Below are 26487 nucleotides of genomic sequence, written 5' to 3' on the forward strand. Positions count from 1 at the left end.
AGAGAGAGAGAGAGAGAGAGAGAGAGAGAGAGAGAGAGAGAGATTGAATGAATGGAAGAGAGGAAAATGGAGAGGGAGATGTAGAGAATGAAAGAAAGGAAGAGATACAGAGAGATATATAAATATGTAGAGAAGAGGACAAAGCAAATATATCACATTTTACCCATCTGGAGTAATAGAGAAATATATGTATATATATATATATATATATATATATATGTAGAGAGAGAGAGAGAGAGAGAGAGAGAGAGAAGTAGTGAGAGAGAGAGAGAGTGATAGATAGATAGATAGATAGATAGATAGATAGATAGAGGTAGATAGATAGGTAGATAGGTAGAGATATATAGATAGATAGACATTGATAGATAGATAGATAGATAGATAGATAGAGATAGAAAGATAGATAGATAGATAAATAGATAGAGAGATAGATATAGATAGAGAGATAGATAGATAAATAGATAAATAGATAGATAATTAGATAGATAGATAGATACTGATAAATAAATAGATCTAGATAGAGACAGAGAGGGAGAGGGATTGATTGAAAGATTGGAGTTGAATGTTAGAACAGCTAGAGAGAGAAAGGAGAGGTGAATATTGAAATAGAGAGGAGGAAGGAAAAGTATTGAATTACATAGTGCTAGAGTGAGAGAAAAAGAATATGGGAAAGGAAGAGATAGATGTGTAGAAAAAAAAAGAAAGAACAGGTATATTGAATATTGACAAGACAGATAATTTGGTGGAAAGAGAAATAGATAGAAAGTGAAAGAGGGAAAAAATATTCTGTCTGATTTTTATGCCGTAGAGAGAGATAGAGATAGATAAATAGATAAAGAGGGAAATAGAGGGGTATAGACTGTGATGGAAAATAGGCTGATGCAGGAAGAAAGAGAGAGAGATAGATAAAAGATTAGTTGATAGAGAGGTTGTAGACCCAGGATACCAAATGTACAATGTAGGTGTGATTCATGGCATTTATATTTTGCCATGCAGTAACACAAAAAAGTTCTAAGTAAAAATGAAAGTGCTGTGCAAGTGCTTTTGCACAGCATGTGGCTGTGTAGTGAGGAATGCAAAACTGCATCTTCTCATGTGATCTGTCCTACTTTGTATGCAATGATTGCAGTATCAGTGAACACGAATCACTGTACTGTAGCCGAGAGGTACAACATACTGTGATGACCGTCGAGTTACGGCCATCTCAGTACAGATGTAACTTTCATATGCTAGATTAGGTACTTTTGTGTGTGTGTGTGTGTGTGTGTGTGTGTATGTGTGTGTATGGAGTTTGTTTTCAAGTGTAAACTGCCCCATTGCAAGTACCTGCCCCCTTTTGCACCTGTAGAATCTGTACAGCGATGTCCGGCAGCTGCTGCACTATGTGCGTGAGGCTCATGGAGGCGTATTTCGACGCGTCGCCCTGAGCGGCCTGATCGACTCGGCGGGCAAGGGGCAGAAGGACTTCTGTGAGAAGAGCAAGCTGCCAAAAACAGACAGGTTTGTGTTGCTGCCTTTAATATGCACTTGCACATTGATAATGTGCCCCACCCCCCCCCCCCCCCACAAAAAAAAAAACCCAATCTGCCAATCGTACCCTGATTTACAGTGTCTTGCAATTTTATGATCCACATACATCCATATCCAGTACTTGTGTGGAAAGAGCATCAGAACACTGTCAATAGTCTTTATTATCTTGATTATTGCAGACTTTAAAAAGAACATATTTTTTTCTTAGAGAAAGCAGAAATTAAACAGAATGAGCCGTATATGGTCTTATGACTCGTATACCGGAGAATCATATTCTATAAATACTAAAAGTCAACATATTTCTCATGTTCATATTTCAACGTGCTCATTTTTGTAGCTCTTAGAGAAAATAATTGTGTCAGCACTTTTCAATAGATAGCTGTTGTTATTATTACTGTTTCAGCTGATGTATTCATATTCGTTAGCCGTATTACAGTGATTCAGTATCATTTTGTGTGTGTGTGTGTGTGTGGCTTCACATGGAAAACATACTCCAAAGGCCGATCCTGTCGATGGCTGATAAGCTAGTGTCATAGCGCCACAGCTACGGCTTGTGACGATAAGATTAATGGTGCAGCTATCCATAGGTGGTTGACATTGTATCTTTTTAGAATTAATTGCCTTGTTTACAGACGGGGATTTACTGTTATGGAGGTCATAGGTACGGTCATGTGGTACACTGCAGCTGCATGCATGGCGGTGACTGTTTGACTTTTAAAACGAAATCACTGCACACCAGCACCGTGTAATACCCAGACAGTGTACAAATATTCCTGCCTATTTTGCTCCAACATTCCATTCTGATCCCTCCCAAATTAGTTTTCACTATTTTTGAAGCATTTAACATTCATTTTAACTGTGGGTCATTCCCCCCCCCCCCCCAACATTGCACTTAAATTTTTATACTAATATCAGAGATACTGGTATAGCATGGAAGACCATGTATCTCTCTCTCTCTCTCTCTCCCCCCCCCCCTTTTAAAACTGGAAATATTGTTAAACAGTTGCCATTTATAGGTCATGTCATTTTCTTTTCTTTTTTTTTGGGGGGGGGGGCGATATTTTGTCAGTAAAAGATATCAGCTATTTGTGTCCTACAATGTACTTTGTATGTCACGGGCTAAAAAAGGAATAGAAGAAATAGAAGTCAATGGTGAAATTTGAAACAAGCAGAAATAGAATGCAACTATTATGTAGGGATGATATTCAGAAAATAGTAAGCCTGTAGAGTTGCATGCATATTATTACTTAGGAATGATTATACTTTTCCTCTGATATCACATTCTCAAAAGGCTTGTTCACATGTAGACGTGAGAATGAGGTTTGGATAGTGGTGATCTGTAAACTTGCCCTAAAACATGCTAAAAAAATCTCACCGAATATCGCAATCTATATACCAATAAGCCAGTTCGTAATTATAGCTCATGTACACATTGGTACAAATGACCTTTTTTTTTCTCAGTTGGTTAGGCACTTCTTTTGTTTCCAAAGCGGCATAATGCATAAGCTTGCCCGACGTAACAACAAACAAAGAATGAACTTGCGTTTAGATCAGGTGATCAGAATACTCCATCAGTTGACAAAATGGAGCAGCCGGCATCCATTTCATTGTTTTGTATTGAATGCAATAACAGCCTATTTCCTTTTATATTGCGAAATGCCATTCTTGCTGTCAGGTGGATTTGTTGGCAAGCACCATTTAGATAAGGATCACATGAATAATCATCGCATCACAGATGCTTATCTCAGTGAATTTACAAACCAAAATGCCTGTTGGTACAAATGACCTTTTTTCTGCTCGTGCGCAAAGTGGAATTACGAACTGGTCTATTTGCGTCCTTCGTGCACACAGTGAGGGTAACATCTGCAAGCCTGACATGGACAAGGTCCACCCGGCATCCATGATCGGCAAGGACAGCGGCATGGAGTCTGGGAACGTCAGCCCCGGCACCCGCCTCAGGCGCTCCCTGTTCCGCAAGAAGTTCCCGCACTCGGAGTCGACGCTGGAGGACGATCTGGGCGACGGGACCGGGAAGCGCCGCTTCAGCGTCTTCCAGTTCGGTGAGTTCCTCCCATCCCAGCTATCCTTTCTCATTAATGATAAAGCTGAATGTGGCTTAATGTCAACAGAGAGAGACGTAGTGGCCCAGTGGATAAAATCATGGACTCTTATTCTTAAGGTCCCAGGTTCAAGTCCCGTGGCAGCAGCAGTTGTGCCCCTGAGCAAGGCACTTGGTCCCCATTGCTTGTGAGTCCTTCATAGGAGAATTAAAGCCATCGGCCCTGTGGTAGGTTGCTCATAATTATAAAGCATGTACTGAAATAGATTTTGCAGTGGTCTTGTAAGATAAGTCCAATCACAAACACAAACACAGAAATGATATGGTAATGATGATAATGTAGTAATACACATATGGTCATATTTTATTTTGTATTCGCAACCAGGGTAGTCTGTTCAGTGCTAGCACACTGTTCTGGAAAATGTTTTTGTAGAAAAGCCAGGTATGCATTTATATACATAGATCAAGGTGGACATTGTGGATGAAACATTTCGTCTGAGGATGTGCTGTTTTCTCCACCAAGGAGGTTATGTATTTGCCGGCATTGGTTCGTTTGTCTGTCTGTCTGTTTGCAAAATATCTATATAAAAAAAAAGAAGAAGCTAGCTATGAACGGATTTGGATGAAATTTTGCAGGAAAAGTTGATGTAATGACACAAGTTACAGATGATTCAAATTTGGTAGCAATCTGGATGAACGTCTGGATCCAGGAGATTTTTTTGTTTATTTTTTATTTTTTTAAGGATTCTTTATCATCGTTTGGATCCATTATGAATGATAGATGGTATGCTTGCTTTTGTGACCCTCACAGCCATTAATTGCGCTGATGGCCAGAAAGTGCAGTGGAAGCAGTGATAGCTGGGCCCCGTCTTATAAAGCCTTCAAATCAATCACAAGTCCCCAAATCAATCGCAACTTGCATTGCAGCTCTCACAAAACTTGTGATTAATTTCTATCACAAGTCTTTATAAGACAGGCCCCTGATCTGCAGTGAGGGTATGTTTTGATAGTCAAGGAATCAGATAATGCAGATGAAATGAATGCAGAACTTGTGATGTAGGGTGGAAATTATACAGTGGACTCCCGTTATAACGAAGTCATTTGGACCTTCAGTTTTCTTTCGCTATATCGAAATTTCGTTATAACCGGACAAATAAACAATAAAAAAACCATAGAGCGGATAATGGTGTGGCCTGAATTTTTACTTTGTTGTAACTGGTATTTTGTTATAACCGTGTTCATTATGACAGGGGTGCACTGTAATATGATGGTAATTAGGAGCTAGGTGGAGGTCTGCGCTCTCCGAGTGCTTTTCTTGTCTCTTGTGGAAAAAAAAATGGGGCTTTAATTGAAAATAATTTCACCTGGCCTATACTGATCTCAAAGCAAATGGTATCATAAACAATCATGCAATATTATCATTTAAATCTATGCTAATAGAATGTCTCCACAAGGGAGCTTCTAATATTTATTGTCTAAATAGGGGAGCACATATGGGTGGCGTGACATTGTCCCAAAATTGACACAGTGTGGCAATATGAATATGGAATTTTCAACAGCCAATCAACAGCCAAAGCAAATATGATGCCTGTAGAACATTTACACGATGGCACTCAAACCACACACCAAAGCTGCACAGAGATGCAAACCTTTATTAAAGATAATATAAAGTTTTGGTACCTCAAAAGTTTCCCTGAGTTTCCTTGTCTTAGTTTGTGTTTCAGGTTAAAGTACCTCTCATATAACTAACACTGTGAGACTTACTCGCCCCAAAGTGCTCTCATGTCTTAGTAATCATGCAATAATGGTTTCGTACAATACGTGTATATTGATTGTCTTGGTACTGCGTCGAGTCAAACTAACGGCTTGTTCGAATTTTTCAGAGCCCGCTCTGCTCTGGTACGAAACCATTATTGCATGATTACTAAGACATGAGAGCACTTTGGGGCGAGTAAGTCTCACAGTGTTAGTTATATGAGAGGTACTTTAACCTGAAACACAAACTAAGACAAGGAAACTCAGGGAAACTTTTGAGGTACCAAAACTTTATATTATCTTTAAGAAGTTTACATAGGAAGGAAACACAATAGCTACATGAAGATTTTGGCACCACTCATGAAGTTGCTTCTTGAGCCTGAGAAACTCCACCAGTGGTCATACGATGACTGAGGTTATGCAACACAGAGTAATAAGTGCAGCGCCATCTTTTTTTTTTCATAATTTCTCCTTTTTTTGACAATTTGATGGTGTAGAGACATAACTATTACATCTATCGCACTTTCAAGATGGACTACAAAATATCACAGGAATTAATAGAACACACATATTTTGCCATTTTGGCAGTTGTACTACTGTTTTGGAAAACCTGTGTGTGAATAGTTATTTGCACACATGGGAAGATTAAACCAGGAAATGCAAAAAACGTAATAAAACAAAACAGTCCCCACATACCTTCTGTCGTACAGGGAAATGACAGTATCATTACAATATCCCCACTTGTCAATATAGAATAAAAATTTTGTTTACCACACAGGACAGCACATGCCTGTGTAGTAGTACACCCACGATCTAGACAGAATTATGACCTCATACACATTCCATTCTGTTAGAGAATGGCTTTCATATTCTTCTTATTGTTATTTCAGAATACAGCTTTGCTTGTATATGTCTGTCCTTATTTGACAACAAAATGCAAACTGGAATTTTTGTTTGCTTGTTTTATTTTCATAAATTCTTTTTATACCCCTGCATACACAAAGTGTATAAGGGGTTATATGGGAATCATTTTTTTTTTTTTTTTGTCAAAGGATGACACTTGTCTGTTAATATGTGTTTTCTTCTTTAGTGCAACAACCCCATCCAGTATTGAACCGACCTGCCTGTCTTGGTTCTGTACTACACACTACCGATTGTTTGTACTGTGTAGTCCCACCAAATGTCGTAGCTTCTGTGATATGTGCTTACATTTATTTTTTCCCCCTCCTACAGCCGTGATGCCAGTTGAAAATGGATCTTGTGTCTATTTTAGATGTACGTTGTTGGTTCATGTCTAGCAAACCCGCTTCTTTGGTTAAAATCTTTTTAAACTTTACAGTATGTATGTGGTACTCTTTTTTTATGGTTCAGTTGTCAGGCATGTACTTATTGGTCAAGGTGAACCAACCTACTTTGTACGCTAATGATACAATATGTATGTCAAGTTCAATGTCATGTCCTTGATAAGTTGTGAATAAATTACAGTATTTTTCTCTCTTTAAATAAGATACTGGTATTGCTTTCACTCTATTAATTTGCATTCTTATGATGTTTTCTTTGGCTGATTTTCTCAATTGTCGAAATATGGAATACAGGCAAAATTTATTTTGCTTAAAAATCTACAGTCATATTATGCAGTTTCCATACAATTAAATTGTATACTGTCAAGGAAATCAGTATGTTTAAGTGCAATACCACCAACAACAAATATTTATTTCTTTAACCTATTGATTAACTGAACAGATATGTGCTATACCCCATCCTCGGACTAAATAAACAACAACTGAGGCTTCAATCTGAGCAATAGACGTCTTTGTGTATGCTGATCGAAAAATCTTTTAACTGCAAGTCGGGCTCAGAACGAATGACAGAAAAGGAGGACCAGTGGTTTGAAGATGTTTTGATCAAACTCCTCTAAAGCGGCTTGATCTAATCTTCATTTTGAAGATCGTTTTGGGCTTTTGTCTAGGAGCAAGAGGAAAATTACGGTCAGAAAAAACAAATAATACTTGGAGCTTATATAGTTGAAAAATGAAAGTACTATTTGAATTGGGAGCTGAAAAGAGATATAGAAGTCTCAAAGTGTGGTGATTTTGGTGTACTGAATTTGTTTTTTGGCCCTTTGCAGCCCAACCTTCTGTCAAGTTCTTGCATTGATGATTCTGTTTTTGCATTCCCCCGTATGATTTCACGTATATCCAAAAGGTCAACCCATGGGTGTAAGAGCACGACCATTACCCAAAGGTAACGTTTGAACTTTGCACTTTCAGCTTTGAACTTTGACCTGAGCCAGCCAAGTTTCCTTTTCGTTTTCCACTCTGTGGGACTGTAGCCACTTCTGATAATTATTCTAATCACTCTAAAATACTCTTAATCTTTTTGTTTTTGGTTGACTTATTAACTTGCCCCCTTTTTCTTTATGAGGTAGACTATCTTTAATCAATACTGACAACCTACCCTTTTGCGAGTACACCACTTTGACACATTTTTGGTTTACGTAACAAAATGTAGCATGGTTTTCCTACTGAATCCTTCTTGAATCTTAGTGACTCTCCCATCCTTAATCAGTTAATTACCCAAAGGTTCCTTTTTTTATGATTAATCATAGTTCTTTTGAAGTTCCTGAATACTTGTTCTTGTTACCATTCCATTCTGACATCACCATCATGATCCATCCTTTCCTTTGATAATGATAATCTGTCTCGATCACTAAAAAGGCTTCATTAGACCATTCTGTGTCATCCAATATCCATTCTGCATGTATTTTTGATGGGCTCGTAATGGGGGGAGGGGAGGGGCTGGGGAGATTTTGGTTGATGGATATTTAAGAGAGATCATCCAAGAGATTGGGGTAATCCCTCAGATTTAATCTCTCTGCACAGACATTTCATTAAATAGCGGAAGCAGCTGGCTCATTCATTTTCCCAGCATCCCTGTGGGGGTCATTTTCCCCAGAGAGCTGGTCATGAATAGAGTAAACGCCTTTTCATGCTAGCAGCTGCCTTCAAAGCCTGCAGATGCTGTATCTACACTTCATTTGCATGCTTTCTTGTGTTTCATATTTGATTTTGTAGCAAGTGCCTTTTCTCTTCCTGCTTTTTCTGTTCATTTCTTTTTTTGTTTTGTTTTTATTTCACCATTTGCTTGGCCAACATTCATCACACAATTTCAGCAGATTGACTGCTTATACATTTGATATCAGTTAATTTTGTGTCTCTTGCCTACACCCAAGCTCTCGCAAGGAGATTGATTCATAATTTCATTATGTTAGCATTTCTTTTTTTTTGGGGGGGATGGGGGGTCAGTAAGTCTTCAAATTTGTCTTATTTTCATGCCGTGGTTCATCATTAATTGACACATGTTTGTATCATTCTATCCCGGGATACATTTTCCTTCAGATTCGATGGCCATTCCATTATATAGCACAAAAGAGGGGAGAACATAATTGCGCTTCAAAAGCATGGAGTGTCCTACAAATTATTTCAGCATGAGCTTATGCTGCATATGATTGTGGTTCATGAAATGTCCAATGTGCATGGCTGGGCTGTTCTCTGCCAAAGTGTGGGCAGAGAGTCACATGTCCCTTGAATCACATTGACTCGTTGAGAGGACGACTTCTATCGTTACCTTCATATACATGTGGATTGGGTGAATGCAGCAATATAAGTACAGTGTAGAACACATCAGTGAGAGTTTGGGGAAAATCGGACAATCCGTTCAAAAGTTATGAATTTTTAAAGTATTTGCACACTCTCTTCTGAATGAGAAGACTACTACAGTGTATGATTTCACATGCGTACAACGATATAAGGAAAATATAAAGAGAATTTCACAAAATTTCACTTTTTGAAGAAAATGCACATTTACTCGACTGGTCATTGACGTATGTTAAGGGTAATATTATTCCCCCTGCCTTCTCAAAGAGGAAAGTCAAGTATTCTTTTATTATGCAAGAAAAGTGAAAATATCTTGAATTTTCTTTATATCGTACACATATGACATCACAAGCTGTAGTAGTCTTCTCATCCAGCAGTGACTAAGCAGAAACTTAAAAAATTCTTAACTTTTGAACGGATGGTCCGATTTTCCTCAAACTCTCATTAATGTGTTCTACTAATATTGCTGCATTCACTCAACCCACATGTCTATGAAGGTGAACTTGTCCTTTAAATTCAGGGAGCAGTCTTACCTCAATATTAACATACAAGACTGATGTCAACTCACAACAAAAAATTCAGATGAAATGATTGAAAAATGAAATACACAACATTAGCAATGAGACAGCAACATAGTTATGTGCAAGGAAACAAGAAAACAAAAAGCAAAAATACTGTTTGATACAAATTTTGTATATTAAGTAATATCAAGCTTTCAGACAAACGCACAGTTTTTACTTTTCTTGCCATTTTTTTTTTCTCTGTGAACAGAAAGTCATTTCTATAAGAGACTGGTTATCTTTCAAATTCTCTTCAATACAACTTGGACGCTACCAACAAGTAACAGAGCGAATAAAGATGGATTCTTTTTTAGTTTTTGCTCCTCATCTACTGGTATCTCATTATTTCTGGTACCTTCAGTTATCAAAAGCATAATTTACTTATACCTCCACGCATATAAATTTTATGAGAAACCAAGCACACCAACCAAAGTTCAGATGTTTTGAATGCTTGTGAACAGTGATCTTTCAGATATCAAAGTACCAGTATGTGAAATGTGCCATACGCAATACATTACCCCTCTTCATCTGCTATTTATACACTCATTAATGTATGGCTATACATGTATGTTCTCAAATCATCAACTGCATATGCAGCCAAAATGCTACGTTGATTATTTCTTTGCGGCATGAAGTATCGCTTCCTAGGAGCTTTGCATGGTTGATATACATTTCCTTATTATATTTTTCTTTCGAATACTTTTGTTGCGCTTGTCAGCTTTCATTTTGTATGAAGTTTCATCAAATCTTTTAAATGAATTTTAGAAGTTTTGTTGACATAGTCATCAGCTTTTGATTTTGTCCTTGTTTTGTAGCAGCAGAAGTAGATGCTGTTCAATTAGTCATGAAATGACAAAAGCAAAGATATGCATTGCGACCGCAAAGCTAATGAAAGATCTCTGTCTTGTTGTGTACTGCAGTGCCAAGATTGATTCGCTGCTTTAGGGTGACATATCTGCTCATTTCCCTGTTAACCCATATATCACTAGAATCTGGTGGGGCCCTGTGCATAGCCTGGGGGATTTCTGATTCATGTATATGGAACAGGTTAATTCAACGTAATGACTGAGGGGTATTCAGATTTCTATCGCCTGTTCTACAACATCCTTTCTTTATCTTGTAGTGGCAAATTATTATTATTATTATTTTTATTTCAAGACTGCCAAGGATGGCAAATATCTGTTTGTGGAGTTATGAGCATTGCACTTTTGTTTGATTTGATGTTGTTCTTCAGCTTGGATTGAATGAAATTAAAGTCAATAGACTATATTTCAAGCAGCTTAAGAGATCATAGTCTTAGCTTGCATAGAAACTTTGCAATTTGACTTTCCTATGACATAAAACTGCATAAACTGCACTTTAATTGCCTTCTTCTTTATAGAGTCCGGGGCCCGTTTCATAAAACTTGTCATCAGTGACAAGTTGTCATAGATGTGACAAGCTACTGAAATCATTGCATCTGATTGGCTGAGAGCAAATTTGTCATAGAAATGTGGCAGTTGTCACTGATGACAAGGTTTATGAAACGGGCCCCTGGTATTTATAAGCAGAATAGGGTACTGTTGTGGCTCAATTTTAAACTCGCTGTTCTTAACAAGCAGAAAATTTCATGTGGACGAGCCGCTAATGCATTGTATATTCAAAATTTGAGTTTAACAGTCTCTTTAAAACAAGTATGAAAAAGTTTGTCATGCATGCCTTGTACAACTTTACATTCTACATCATTTGGGTCAATTCCATTTCACGTTCTTATCCTTATTGAGTTTGATAATTTGGTAATATCACTAAAGCAGAATCATGAAAGTTGCAGCAAAATTGGGTGCAATAAACTGTAAATTCCAAACTTAGGTGATTGCATGGGACTCCTGTCACTGTTTTGTGAAAATACCTGAAGCTTAAAGATTCCATAACTTTGGCAGTTCTCATCAGATTTCAATGAAACAGCTATTAACTCTGTTTGAATGTACTCTGTTTATGAAGCCAGCTTTGATATGAAATGGAATTGCACCATACATTGTATGCAGTTATCATTCATCTTAATTCATACTTGCAAGTCAGCTATTGAAACGAGATTCACCTTCACCCAGAGTATGTGGAACCAAGTACTGTATACGCCGAATATTTTGCGAAGTTTGTATTCTCGCGAATTTCGCGAGTCAGGTGCTATTCACGAAATTAAAGACATGCAAAAAATATTGACTCGGATCAAGCTATGAATGTGACTTACGCATATACATTTCTCCATTCGGTACAGGACTCCATTATCGCGAGTTTAATCACTCGCGAAATCGTTGGGAAGTTCCGATTCGTGAAAATTTAGACCCCCTAAATATATGGCGTATACAGTATTATTGGATCATCTGCCGTTTGTTCAAGGAATGGAAAATCACACCATCACTAACATAAATACATTCATATCATCATAATAATCTAATTCTTTTTTATGATTTTAAACATCACCATGATCATCACAATGAATATTTAATCAGGATCATATATTTGCCTTTGATTTTTCTTTAGTGTTCTTTAGCAGTTTATTTTCTCTTTGTTTTATGGGTGTTCCTTCTACTAAGTATCTAATACATGTTCAGAATTATGTGTTAAACAAACCAGTCATTAGAACCATGTAATTGTTCATTTATATTTAGCGTTTGAACGGATTCTGACCCTGTTCTTCTTTCAGAGAATGTATCCATAACTTATTTTCTCTCTCTATAGACGAATTGAAGTGACTTTAAACTGTAATCATGTCTTGTACATGTGTAAAAAAGGTGTTGCTATCGTGTTTTTGGCCTATCAGTGTGCCAGCTATGTGCAGTATGTGTGCCACAATATACAGTGCACACAGTTGTAAGAAGTTGACCTTATACCAGTGACAATCTACACAATTATGTGAATGTTCTAGTGTTTTAATAGCAAATGTATATATGTTTATCCAGTTTACATTTTATCCCTTTGTTAGGATAACACTTCTTTGCCATATGTGAAGTCCAGATTTTGTTTTGTTTTTCTTTCTGTTGATGCAACTGGTTATTGCTAAAGTGAACTATTACCTTAATCATATATCTGGTTGTGTATGCTGTATCATTTACCGGTATAACTAACCATTCTAAGACTGACGTCCTACATAGAAATTTTATGTAGAAAGTTATGATTTTGAATAACTGCACTGTTAAACTCCTCATAAATGTCAACATGTAAAGCATTTACTGCAGGTTTCCTGAGCAGTTGGTAAGTGCTGCATAACAGTAAACATTGTACATACTATATATTTGTATGGTAATCATCTGTGGGCGTTGCAGATATGAAACTTGCAGTATACACTCTCTATGTCTTATGTCTTCACAAAGACATGAAATTGTGTCTTGGAATGCAGATCTGTTTCTTTTCTTTTTTGCCATTAATGATGTGGGAAAATTTAGGAGAAAATATGCCATACATAATAATGTAATAATAAGCTTCTTCCTTTTTTTTTTTTTTTTTTGAATGAGACACAGCATAAGCAATATGGGCAATTCCACGGTAACTGACGTTACGTGTAAGGATTTTCATGAAATTGTTTACCTTGTAGTTTTGTGAATGAAAGCACCTGGGGCTTGCAATTAGCATTGATGAATGAGTTCATGAGAATGAAGAAATAGGTGGAAAGTTTTTCTCTCAAACTGCATTTCTTATCACATAGCAAGTGAAAATGTGTCGGTAACTGACGTTACGGAAAAAGGACATGGGAATTTATGGTGTAGATTTAAATGGAAATATCTCATGTCCCTGACTTTTAACCTTTATGTGTTTAATATGGCAATACACTTAGGTTCTTAGGAACAGGTGTGCAAAATAATGTGCACTTTAGTTGTCTCCTTTTAGCACCATGCAAGTTTCAGTGAAGGCATGACGGTAACTGACGTTACGCTTACATTTGCCATAGGGTTTACACATGCAAAATCATGATTGGGAATAGCTTTGTGATTTTTCATAATTCTGACCATTCAGAATGATTTGTTTGATATGGAGTCATACCTTGGTTCATCAGTCATAAATACACAAATGAGATGAAACATTAGTCCATTTTCTTTGTGTTCTATGAAAACTTAAAGGTAAACATATCAGTAGCTGACGTTACGTAGCTGACGTTACACATACTTTGCCGTGGGGTTTACAGAGAACTAATTTCTTTAACAGGTTATTATACTGCTGCAATATACCAGTATCAATCCCATGCAACTACTTAGCAACAAATTAAAACAAAATCTATAGACACAAATGGGTTGGGTCCTTAGGGGGCAACCCCCCCCCCCCATGCCATAACACAGTTGGGCAAAAATAAAGTAAATGCACAAGAGGATATTTCTTGACATTTGTCTTAAGATTGAATTCTAATTCAACATTTATGATTACACAGAGCCATTAATAGATTAAGCAGTTCCAAGTATAAATACATGCATAATTGACATGACTAAGGGTTTTTTTTTTTTTTTATTTAATGAACAGGAAATTTTCTATATCTAGAGTGCTCCACCCATAATACCTTTACACAAAACATGGATATTTTTTTGCTTGAAAAAAAAATCAAAAAATCAAAATATATTTCAGGTCATGGGGAAAACACACTTATCAACTCATAAATATGCATAAATATGTATGAAATCTATTGTGATATATTTCTTCTCCTTTTCTTTATTTTACTCCTTCTCCTTCAAGGCATTGTTAGGGCCATAAATAAAAAAAAAAAAGGTCTCCATCATCAATCTAAATGAAAAGTGTAGCACTTTTAATATTTCTCTGTGAAGAAGAAAAATAAATGCTTTTTTGGTCAAAAGAGCATTATTGGTTTACACTATTCCTTGCTTGAAGTAATTGAACTGGTTTTCTTTTCCTTTACACTGATATATCACAGCTTGCAAATACATTCCAGATACCAAGAAATCGGACTTTGCAACGAAAGAATTCTAAGATCAATAAAAAAAAAAAAAAATCTTCCTGTTCATAATTATCATGTATTGTATTACAAAATATCCCTGCATGAATAGAATAAAGTAATCAACAAATACACACTGTATGAAAAAATTTTTTTTAAACCCTAGAATCCCCTCTCACTTTGAGCAACATCAGTGTCAAGTTTCAAACAGTATTGAGTACATGCCTTACGTACCATAATACAAGATGCGCCATGTTAACTACACCAGACATTTAAGTGCAAGAGAAGAAATATCTGTTTGTGCATTTGCCTTGAGGTAGAAACTTCACTAAGTTTCCAGAAAAAAAAAGAAAAATGCTGGCAGAAGCAAACATTGGTGAAGATTGTAGCTGTTGGTATAAAGCTGTGCACAAGTTTGCACGTTAACCACCTTTTCTATAAAAAACAATCATGTCACTGATTAGGCCTACAAACTTTGGTAGCTTTATCATCCCATAGGACTGGGACTGTACTAATTTGAGTGCATATACTGCATGTGGCAAACTAAACTTCCAGATGATTTAGCCTTAAACTTGTGCTGAATCAAAAATCGAAAGCTCAAGCCCCCTTCCCCCCCCCCAAAAAAAGATAATCATGGTAAATGAATGAATAAATAAATTTAGAAATAAAATAAAATGAAAAAAATATATTAATGGACATACCATGGTAATGACGTCATTCCCTATGAAAGGGATTGCTGCTCTTTGTTGTAAGTTGACTTCCCAGATGTATTGAAATGGCCAAGAGTCAAAAATTTTGCCTCAGTTATAATTACTGTCATGGTAAGTGACGTTACATACTCGTGTATGACGTTTCGGTGTAAACTGACGTTACACATTTTGTAGTGATCATTTTGACTCTCCAGTATGCCAAGTATCCTTATTTCTGATATTGAAATGAAGGCATATGGGCATACATTAGAAATCCCAAGTTACATCATAAAGCTCACTTTCTTTGATGAATAAAGTTAAAAATTCCTTGTTTTTGGTAACTGACGTTACATCCATCATTGTCAAAGTAATTAAAAGTTTTTATCAATTTCTTTAAAGCAACCAGCTTTTTTTTCTATCGTGTGGTAAAAGACTTCTCTGGTAACTGCATACATATAAAAGATTGTTGTTTAGAGTACTAATAAAGTGGATATACAGAGAGTAAGTTATGCCACAATCCACTCTTTTCACCATTGAGTTATAGGCATATTTTGGCAGCCATTTTGAAAATCAAAATGGCCACTTTTATTGAAAAACATAATGATTCTTAAAACTTCAACTCAAGTACTGTCTGAAAATGTATGGTGTTTGAAACAAATATCATTTTGAATTTTTGGCACCTGTGTCCTAGTTACCGTGGAATTGCCCATATGTGTCTTAAGCTATTCTTTTTTAATGAGGTTTAAATTGATGATACAGCTTTGTTGAGATGGGACTTCAGGTTTTTAACTTTTTTTGTTAGATAGTGAGAAACTTTTTCATATAAAGTATGAAAAAGCATACAAATCTAAGAGGAATTCAAAGTTTATTTGATGAAATGGCTGAGATATCCAGAAATATAGACATAGTTATATGATATTAAGGTTGGACCCACCTTTTACGAGAACAACATTGTTTCACTGTATTTTTTTATGTCTCTTCTGCCATTTCAAAACCGATTTGCATCAAATAAACTCTGGATACCTCTGAGAATTGTATGCTCTTTGATATTTCATTTGTGGTTTCTAATTATTTTGCAGAAAAGTTAAAATCTAGATCCCCCATCTCAACCAAAACTATACCATTCGTTTTAATAGAAAGTGTGTTTTGGTGCACCCAACTGTATCACAACATCGTTTATTTAGTGCAAAAAGGAAGGGTTCCCATTTCTCAGGTATGCCTAAGATTACATACACAAATCTTTGTCAGAGAGAGAGAGAGAGAGAGAGAGAAGGAGAGAGAGAGGTTAATTTTTCTCTATCTGTGCATGTAAACTGTACAGTGTATGTGTGTGTATGTGCATGTTTATGTGTGTATGTACACAATGTGTGTGTGTGGGGGGGGGTGGCTAGCATGTAGTGAGTAAGCAGTTCTGGTGAGTAATTGAAATTTTAAAGGGGAAGGCTAGTAACTGATCAATGGGAATCAATGGAAATGCTGGGAGATGATTGTTCCAATCCTTATGGGATTCATTCAAGAGTTCATTGTATGTCTATTGTTGTGTGAAAATGATTTGCTTCAGAACGGTCTCATATTCAAGTAATGTGCAGATTAATGCTCCGTCACTGACCAGGGACGCTAACCTGGAAGCATTAAACTGCACATTACTTGAATATGAGACCATTCTGAAGCAAATCATTTTCACACAACAATAGATATACAATGAACTCTTGAATGAATCCCATAAGGATTGGAACAATCCTCTCCCAGCATTTCCACTGATTCCCACTGATCAGTTACTAGCCTTCCCCTTTAAGAGCAGAGTATAAGGTATTTCAGGGTCAAGGTAATTCTTCATATTCATTATATATGGGATGCAAAGCTGCAAAATGTATCAACTGGTATTTTATGTTATTTTATGATATATGATACATGTTTTCCTTCTTCAAAAAGAAGTTAATATATCTATGTTTTTGTGTTGTTTTCTTTTTTTGTTTGTTTTGTTATTTTTTACTGCACATCCATTTTTTTTTTTTACATCTGCGAAGGTTGTTAGCTCTTGGGATGTGGCGGAAGTTAAAGGACACATATTTTGACATTCACATCAAACAAGAAAGTGCTGAATTTGTTTCGGTGTCACATCATGTGTACGCATTTCCATAAATTCCTCACAATCCCATTTGATGCATTCACATTCCAAGGAAAGGCAACAGTGATGTTGTTGTTCAAAAGATTATTTTGGGTGGCAACTACAAAAAAAAAAAAAACAACTGTAAAGGTGAGAAAATTGAGCAGTGAATAAAAAAACAAATAATCTCAAATTTGTGAGCTTCATAAAAAACAAGCAAGTTGGATGTGATTTTTTTTGAGGAGCTATCCAAAATGCCACAAATTGTGATCATGGCCTTTAATTTCCATGCCATTGTTCATATGGTCCTGCTTTGCAAATGGGATACTAGTACAGAGATGAAGTGCACAGTTGATGAAATGTGCATAGTTTTGCAAAAGCAAAATATATATCTTGCTTTAGGGAATGTGGAGGTATACAAACTTTTTAGCAAAATTATGAAGAAGACTTAAGAGATTTCGGTATTAATTTGTTTCGAATATGAACTTTGAGAAGCAGCATGAAAATGATGATAATAATGAATATGTTATAAATTATTTCAATATTAGTGATAACAATTATGATGATAGTAATTGTGGTTTTTAATCATCCAGTAGTTTATTTATAGTTTATTTATTTCAATCAAAGAAGAAAAAGAAAACATGATTCAAAGTGGTACAAGTTGTCAATTAGACTTTGATTCATCTGATAAGAGGACAGTTCGTCGAATACAATATAAAGTATATGCTCGAATGATATCTTTAAAAATCACACAATTATGACAGTGATAATATTGGTAATCATGAACATTTATGAACTGCTCTATACTTGTCTTTGAGAGTAGAGTATTCTTACGATTTCTATGTCAATACAGATTTAGAAAATTTATGAAAATCAGGCAGGTAACTGAAGTCATACATTCCAACAAATTACATGTTAGAGACATGTATCCAAAACATAGTCGAAAAAAATTAGTTCAAAAGTGTATTTCCAGACATCTATGGTGTTATCTCGCATGCATAAACGACACAATTTAATAGTGCTAAGAGTCAGTCCTGCTGGTATGCTTTATTAGCTTTATCTGGCAATTTCTATGCAATTTGCAAGCACGTAATGACCCTTTTTTTTTTTTTTTTACTGAGTGACATCTTTTCTTTTTCTCTGCTATTATGCCATTTCAAATGATACACTGTTTAGAGGCAATTCACCCCATATATGAAATAGAATAAGCTGAAGATGTTCTGCATGTCTCTGTTGCTAGGCTTAAGATCCTCACTTTGTTCTTTCCAGAAGTAACACACCATAGAACTGATCAAAAAGAAAGTTTAGCTCTTCAAGCAGTGTGAAAAAATGTGATATCTGATGTTTTCAGACTCGACGCGGCTCTCTCTTCAGAAACTGTGTAGAAACGCAAAGCATGCATGCATTCTTGTCCGCTCCGTAGTGCGATTTGTGAATCATTTGCTGAATTTGTGCATTTGCGTGCCAAGGGTACGCTTGTAAGTAGTCTTCATAATTGCGAGAGAAGCAGGTACGTCACATGAATTGGACTCAAACTTACGACCAGAGGCAAACTCCAGCGAGATGGCCTTGTTTGGAGACCCATCCAAATTTCTTCATGCGCACCTTTGAATTAACCAAATTTTGCTAGAGGGGTTGACATGCTTGAGTTTTCACTCACTTCTCTTGCAATTGTCAGTGCTAATAACAGCTCGAGGGTCTTTGAAAAAGACTAATACACATCTTTACAAATGTATTGGAGATCAATATTTCATTTCCTTGTTTAATTCCTCAAATCAAACTGAAAGAGAAAGAGAAGACGACTTTTCAGTTCTATGTAAATAAGCTTTAAATGCAAAGAAAGATAAATGACAGTTGTTGTGTCTTTGAATTTAACATGGAATAGCGTTTAGTGGTAAAGTGTTCTTTGAATTAGATTTGATGTTACCTATCTAAACTTGATATATCTTCAAGATGTAAACCCTCTAGCACAAGGCATTTGTGTCTATCAGTAGGGCACAAGACTTTTCATTATGATGAAATAAAAGTGGTTACTGATCACTTTAAATACCATGACAACTCTTGAAGTCTTCAACTCTTGAAATGAGTGTACGTCACCACAACATGAAACATTTTTAAAGGTTACAACAGCAAGGATTTATGTCAAACTGACATTATGTAGCTATCCCACTGCTTTGTAAAATATTGTATCAGGTGATAGTCTCATTTGAAGTTGAGTGGCACCGGAAATTGTCCTAAAATTCATAAGATAGTTTAGACAAAAGTGGAACGATTACTGTATACGCTATATATTTCGCGGGGGTTTTATTTTCGCGAATTTCGCGAGTCGGGAGCTATTCGCGAAATTAACAACACGCGAAAATATTACCTTCCAAAATGAATCCCTTGCCTTGATGATACGAACATTGCAGTACGTACTAGTATACCATGTCACGGCTTACCGAACAGACCATACTGGCTAAGCTTGTTTACGCACGTCCACGTCTACTTACGAATACTGTTGAGAGCCAATCCATTATCGCAAGGGGACCACTCATCAGAAATCTAGCGCGATGGACTTAACCACTTCAAAAATGTTGAATTCTAACTTACTAGTTCGCAGAGTTTGGTAAGTTTTTTTTCATGCAGTGTATAACTAGTATCATTCTTATTTGCTTGTAAGTTGAAAATTCACACTTTCTTTGCCACTTCATATTTTCTCTGGTCCCCCAATCGCGAATTTAACCACTCGCGAAAATGTGTGACAGCGGCAATTCGCGAAAATTTATGTACGCGAAAATTATAGCGTATACAGTACTTCAAATTGTGCGTGGAGACATTGCAATGCTAGAAGGTGCCATCATAAATGGTGAAAAGGAAGTACGTACAAGCTTCTACATTTTTGTGTGTGTCACCCCTTTTGAAGCAGAGTATATCTGTGATAATATCGGTACAGCATTTGACATTGTGCACCAGACGACTTGCATTGAAAATGCACATGTTTGTCTGTATGTGTGAGATGTGTGTGTGTGTGTGTTTGTGTGTGTGTGTGTGTGTGTATGAATCCCATGCGCTGTCTGTCCATTGTTGGTGCTGCCCACTAATCAGTATCACCACCGGGGTCATATGTTTTTTGTTCCGTTTGTTTTTCTTTTCTCTGAATGTGCACTCTCGCCTCCAACAGCCCAAGCCGTTACAACGTGGAGGAACAGAGCAATTCGATCCAGCATCATCCCAGACGACAGCTCGCCCGACTTGTCCACCCCGCAGCCGCAAGACACGCCCGGCAGGAACAAAAAGGTACAAATTCAAGCACCAGAAATGGTTGAGGGCATATGCTTCAGATGCTGCGTGTAAAAATTACAGTTGTTGATAATTTGTGGCATGAGTATTATTACTGCTAAGCCAGAAATTTTTGTGTGCATGAAACTTTTGTGACTTTTGCAAGGAGCCAATAAGATTTGCAAAAATGAAATACGTGTGATAGTTTTGTCTTCTCAATGCACTAAATGGCAGTTGCCAATTTGCAAAAATTTCATGCCGCAAATGTTTTTTGTTTGTTTAGTATATGTTATGTTAGTTTCTGCTGTATGATCCCTTTACAAATACTCGTTTTGTGTTCGACATCCACGTGAAGTATCCAAACAACTCATCAAGCGCAGTTGTTTCTGAGAGGTGCTTGTAATTGGGATTAAAGCAGCGTGGTTCATACAGCATGTACTGATCTGGGGGGTGTTTCATCAACGTTTGTCAGTGCTGACAACTGTCAGCGCTGACCAATTTCAGCAAAATCCTTGGTTTTGATTGGCTGAGATGCTCTGGTCATTGACTGTTACTATGGTGATTCAAGTTGTCAGTGCTGACAAACGTTGATGAAACACCCCTCTTATTCTAAAAAAGGAAGTAGAGATACATGTATAGAGACCAATTGCTAACAATTCACATGTATTGCATGGCTGAAACATAGTGCACTCCCATTATAATGAACACAGTTATAAAAAATTCTCATTACAAAGAAATAAAAGTTCAGGTCCCAAAATTAGCATCTATATGTTACACACTATACCGTTCATTATGACAAAATTTCGATATAACGAAAGAAAACTGCCAGTCCTGAGGACTTCGTTATAATGGTACTACACTGTATAGTAAAAAAATTGTAAATTGTGTTGACAGTTATTGACCTTTGACCTGTTCTTGCTACACTTTGTCCTACCAAGGAGACCCATGCCAGCATCCACATGGGGGGACGCAAGAAGATGGAGGACCATCTTTTCTTCATCAAGTTCCGCAAGAAGACCAGGCGAGATGCGGCACCAGAGGACAAAGATGGTGAGATGCTCATGTTTCCCATCACTCAACCATTGTTTTGAATAAACATTACTAGGATTATGAATATTCATGAGGTACACGCATGGGAGGAGAGACTGCCTTGTAGATGTACGCATGGTAGTTAAATTTGTGGGAGGGTCGACTAATTGGGTAGAATTAAAAAAAAAAATTGCTGCTCCATTATGCATTGAATGTGACGGATTTGTATACTCTGAAAGTGGGAATTTTTGTATGAGTAATTTTTCTTGCTCAGTTAGGTAAAAAGAATTTTGCCTGTTTTTAGTTCCTTGCAATCAAAGAGAAGAAATATTATGTGCTTCAAAAAAATATTTGCACACTTTTCTTTTTGTGCCAGTTTCTTGTCAAGTGAAATGCACAAAAATATACACTTTTACAGTATATTATGTAGGGAAATACAATCACATACACATTTTAGTTCTCTCATGTGCAATCCTTGCTCTTCTTCGGAAGTTTTCTTTTTCTGCTTTTCTTTTTCCTCTTTTTCTGCTTTCAAATGCATGTATATGTTCATATACTTTATATTACATTTATTTTTTTCTTAATGTATATTTGAAATTTGCAATATTAGAAATTTGCAATATTAGAAAGAAAAATTGAATTGAATTGAATTAAAAAAATGTCTTCCAATGTCTGGATCACCTGAATGACTGACATCTTTGCTTTTGTTTCTTCCATGTTCACCCCCACCCCCCACCCCCACCCCCACCCCCCACTCCAGAATGTGAAACGCCAAAGTCCATCGAAGAGGAAGAGGATGCCTCGGACTCGGTGGACCTGACAGGAGAGCGGGAGAAGCGGCCGGTCAACAAGGCGGCCGTGGCGTCCGGCATGAAGCGGCTGACCTTCTTGATGGACTGCTGCAACCCGGGCAGCGTGCCGGACGCTGAGTTCCTGGCAGCGGCCCTAGACCTAGTGAGACTGCTTGACTCTTCCTTCTCCATAACCCCAACTCCCAAGAAGAAAAAAAAAAGAAGGCAAACATGCTTAAATGTTGCCATTTCTTAAAGGAGAGATGATTTTGGAAGAAACCGGTTATAGAGATAGATATTTTGTTCAAAATCTAACTTAGTAGGAATGAAACTTCAGTAAAGCTCAGTTCAGTAATTGTAAAGCTCAAATAGTTGAGAAATTGTCCTCACCAGAAATTATGCCACTGTGACAGTTATAGTATCCATCATGACTTGTTTGCTATGTGTCGTATGTTCCTTCCCAGCATGCTCCTGTGGTTGCGCGGGCAGCTCTCTTCCTGGAGTGCTGCCACTTCGTGCACCGCTGCAACTACGGCGACTGGCCGGACTGGATGCGCTTCAACGTGCGCGGGGCAAATAGGGGGCGGGGCCTGAGCAACGTGTTTGGCGCGAGGGCGACTTCGTCGTGCTATCGGAAACACGCCTCCCTGCAGCGGGCAGCCGCCAAGATGTTCTACATGTGGGCCGAAGTGAGTAGATGGTGTGCTTATACAGCAGCTGCTGTCTGTAGAGGCTGAATGAATGTCAATGAATGCTATGATATTGAGACACTTTGAATTGTTGGTATATTGCTACTAATTAAAGGACAAGTTCACTCAAATATATGTGTGATTTGAGTGAATGTAGCAATATTACTTATAGTTGAACACATCAATGAAGTTTGAGGAAAATCAGTCAATCCGTTAAAAAGTTATGAATTTTTAAAGTTTCAGTGCCTCTTTGGCTGGATGAGAAGACTACAGCTGATTGTGACATCACTGCAAGAAAATGATACAAAGGAAATATAGAGAGAATTCCACCAAATTCAATTATTTTAATGAAAAGTACATGTACTCTTTCCCTTGGCTTGTCACTGACATATATTAAAGGGTAATAAAGTGTCCCTGCATTTTGAAAGAAATAAGTCAAGTGCTCTTGCTGTTTGCTAGGAATATAAGAATATGTTGGAATGTGTTTATATCTTTTTAATATTGTCCTGCAGTGATGTCACAAACTGTTGTAGTCTTCTCATCCAGTGATGATAGCACTGAAACTACAAAAATTCATAACTTTCGAACAAATTGTCTGATTTTCCTCAAACTTTCACTGATGTGTTTAACTAATATTGCTGCATTCACTCAATCCACACTTACTTATATTTGGGTGAATTGAAATTGTCATTCAAACTCAAAGTAGTGTAGAATGCTGAACACTAATTCTCAATGTTGCAACATCAAGCTTGACAATTAGATGGGGTGGTATGTCTTCGCATACAGAATATATGTTCTAGGATACGCTCAAATATCAACATTACTCAAGAAAATGATATTTATTTTGTCCAAACTCGAACATGTAAAACAAAAATATTAGAAAAATATATTTTTGCAATATTTTTGTAGCCCCAAATCATAAAGGCATTAAAAATAGCTAGAAAACTTATTTTTACAGTATTTTTTTGCTGTAGCAGCACGACGTGACAAAAAACATTCAAAAATTATATTTTTAACATACAGTATTCGGCGTTCCAAAACTGTACGAAAAAAATATATTTTCAAAAATATATTTTTGAGGTATTCTTCTTATATTTTTAGTGTTTTTTTAAATACAAAAATATCATATTAAAGATATATTTTTTGGGTGATTTTTGAGATATTTTTATGATATTTTTGTGATATTATTTTTTCGAGCAGGGATATGGCGCTATTGTGATTTTACTCTTTTTATTGATATTTTTACCCCTCCCCTCCTTGCCATCAGGCCATAGGGACAAGACTGGAAGAGATAGAGAAGCAGGAATCGCAGGGCGTTATCTTCGTCGTGGGGAAAGTGAGGGACGAAGGGCTCAAGAGACGACTCCGGAGGGAAGACGATGAAGAGGATTTCCTTGATGAAGGTAGGGCCATCTCTGTCAGCTTCTCACTGAACACCATCAGCATTTTGTCCTTTCAAGAAGTTTTCCACTATTCCTTGGTTAACCCAAGTAGATAATATTGCATTCCTTTGTCACCAAGTTAGTACAAACTTATCTTAACCCGTTGAGGACGGGCTGATTTTGCTACAACACACGCATTTCCCATAGACACTTACCCGCGAGTATACTCGCGACTCGTCCTCAACAGGTTAAGTGTATACACAGGTGTAAAAGAATGAAGAGAATGTTTGGTATATACATTGTATAACCAGCATGTTATCATCTAAAAGGGGCTGAAAATGGTTTCTGTTGCAAGCATCAGGTGTAGCAGAAGATGTGGTGTTTTACTGTTGGTAGTTGTTCTGTATAAACAACCACAAACCAAGATGCATCAAAGTTCTTACAATATACGTAACATCATAAAAGAGCATAATGATACAAGTAAAGCTTACTTGATGCACACTCTGTCTTGTACATTGTGTATATTTTGTTCATCATCTTTTTTTTTTTGTGTGTGGTGTGTTTCTGTGTTTCTGTAGCGACGGTGAACCCTGGAGGCACAGCTTGTCCCCATGCCCTCAAGATGGTGGCCTGCCAGCTGCTGCTGGAGATCACGTCCTTCCTCCGAGAGACCCTCCAGAGCCTGCCGAAGCCACGCAAGATGGACCGGGGCGGGGGGCTGAGCGGCATGAACCGCGGTGCCCGGGACAGCGAGTTCCTGGAGATACCCACGGTCACCATGGCGCCCGCATCCCCCCAGCCCCTGACGAGGAATGCCAGTGGCGGTTCCAGCACCACCTCCAGCCCACCTCACCCTAGGCACAGCATCTGCATCAACCCGAGTGTAGAGAGTCCATTAGGTACAATGCGTGTATGTGTCTGTGCATTTCAGTCACTATGTATTTCTCCTTTAAAGTCTTTAAGGAGGGGGAGGGCCGGGGTTGGTGGAGGATTTGGAAGCAACTGTCCTGTGTCCCAGTATAATTATAATTATGTCAAAATTGAACAGGTCGGAGTTTGTTCGTATCATCAGTACTGTGGTCTTTTTAATGGACAGATTAGTTAATGAAGACAATCAACATGCAATATAAATAATTTTATTTACTCTCTATCATGACATGCCATGTGAGAACATCCCTGATATCACTGAATTGTAGTGTGTCAATTCAATAAATTGAAAGAAGAACAACATGTATGTAGGAAACCATCCACAATGCTGTGGCATGGAAATGACTGTATCCATTGTGTCAAAAGATTTTGCATAAAATCCTTTTTCCTCAAGAAGTGGAACTATCCATGGGGAATGTCAAATCTTTTCCTGAGAAATTGGCTCATCTGTCCTAAAGACTCCTTGTTTTATTTGGATAGTTTTGTGCTGATATCTATACAAATTTCTTTATATGTCATCTTGTAACTCTTGTTCGCTCTGCACGCTGCATTTCTCAACTGTATAATCATACTGATGCATTCATTGCTAATCCGCTTAACAGCCTGGGGAAGTGAGCGGAAGATCAGCTTCGCCCTCGGCGGGATCGAGAAGATCGGGGAGAAGGAGAAGGAGAGGGGTGGAGGGGACGACGACTCCCAGCACAGCAGCAACACGGAGCTCAACAATGTAGAGCAGGAGGAGCGCAGAAGTAAGATTCAATGATATAGATGGCAGTCTATGGGTATAGATCTTACGTAAACATCCGCATGTGGATATTTCCTTTTAACCTGTTGAGTCCCATCAGAAGATACATTTTTGTGGTTGGTGCTAGTATCTCAGTATCACTATTTTAATTGCAGGTTGTGCATTCATTTGAGATCAAGGAGTAGATCCAGGATGGGAAGAGAAGGAAAAAAGAGAGACGGATTAGAAAGAATTAGAAGATTTAGTTCATCAGGTTGATAATAATAATAATAGTGGATATTTTTAGAGCACCTTTTCCACTGAATACAAAGCACTATGAGGTATCATCCCTGGTTGCCATAGGAGATAAAATATATGAAATATATAAAATTTGTAAAATATATAAAATTTGT

General features: G+C 37.2%; 1 protein-coding gene across 1 annotated transcript; it reads left to right on the forward strand.

The window, feature by feature from the left end:
• Positions 1–949: 949 nt before the first annotated feature.
• LOC139714162 (protein unc-80 homolog) lies at positions 950–26099 on the forward strand (the record flags this gene model as incomplete). The annotated part of the gene is made up of 11 exons (XM_071625881.1): positions 950–958; positions 1349–1500; positions 3382–3590; positions 7550–7588; positions 20435–20550; positions 21471–21582; positions 22322–22515; positions 22817–23041; positions 24309–24444; positions 25002–25322; positions 25953–26099. Coding segments are annotated over exons 1-11 (1660 nt in total), but the record flags the coding sequence as incomplete, so codon positions are not given.
• Between the last annotated feature and the right edge of the window lie 388 nt (positions 26100–26487).

This window comes from Diadema antillarum, unplaced genomic scaffold (assembly GCF_040938485.1).
Source record: "Diadema antillarum isolate AM-2024a unplaced genomic scaffold, OU_Dant_1.0 seq00002180_RagTag, whole genome shotgun sequence".
Lineage (NCBI taxonomy): Eukaryota > Metazoa > Echinodermata > Echinoidea > Diadematoida > Diadematidae > Diadema > Diadema antillarum.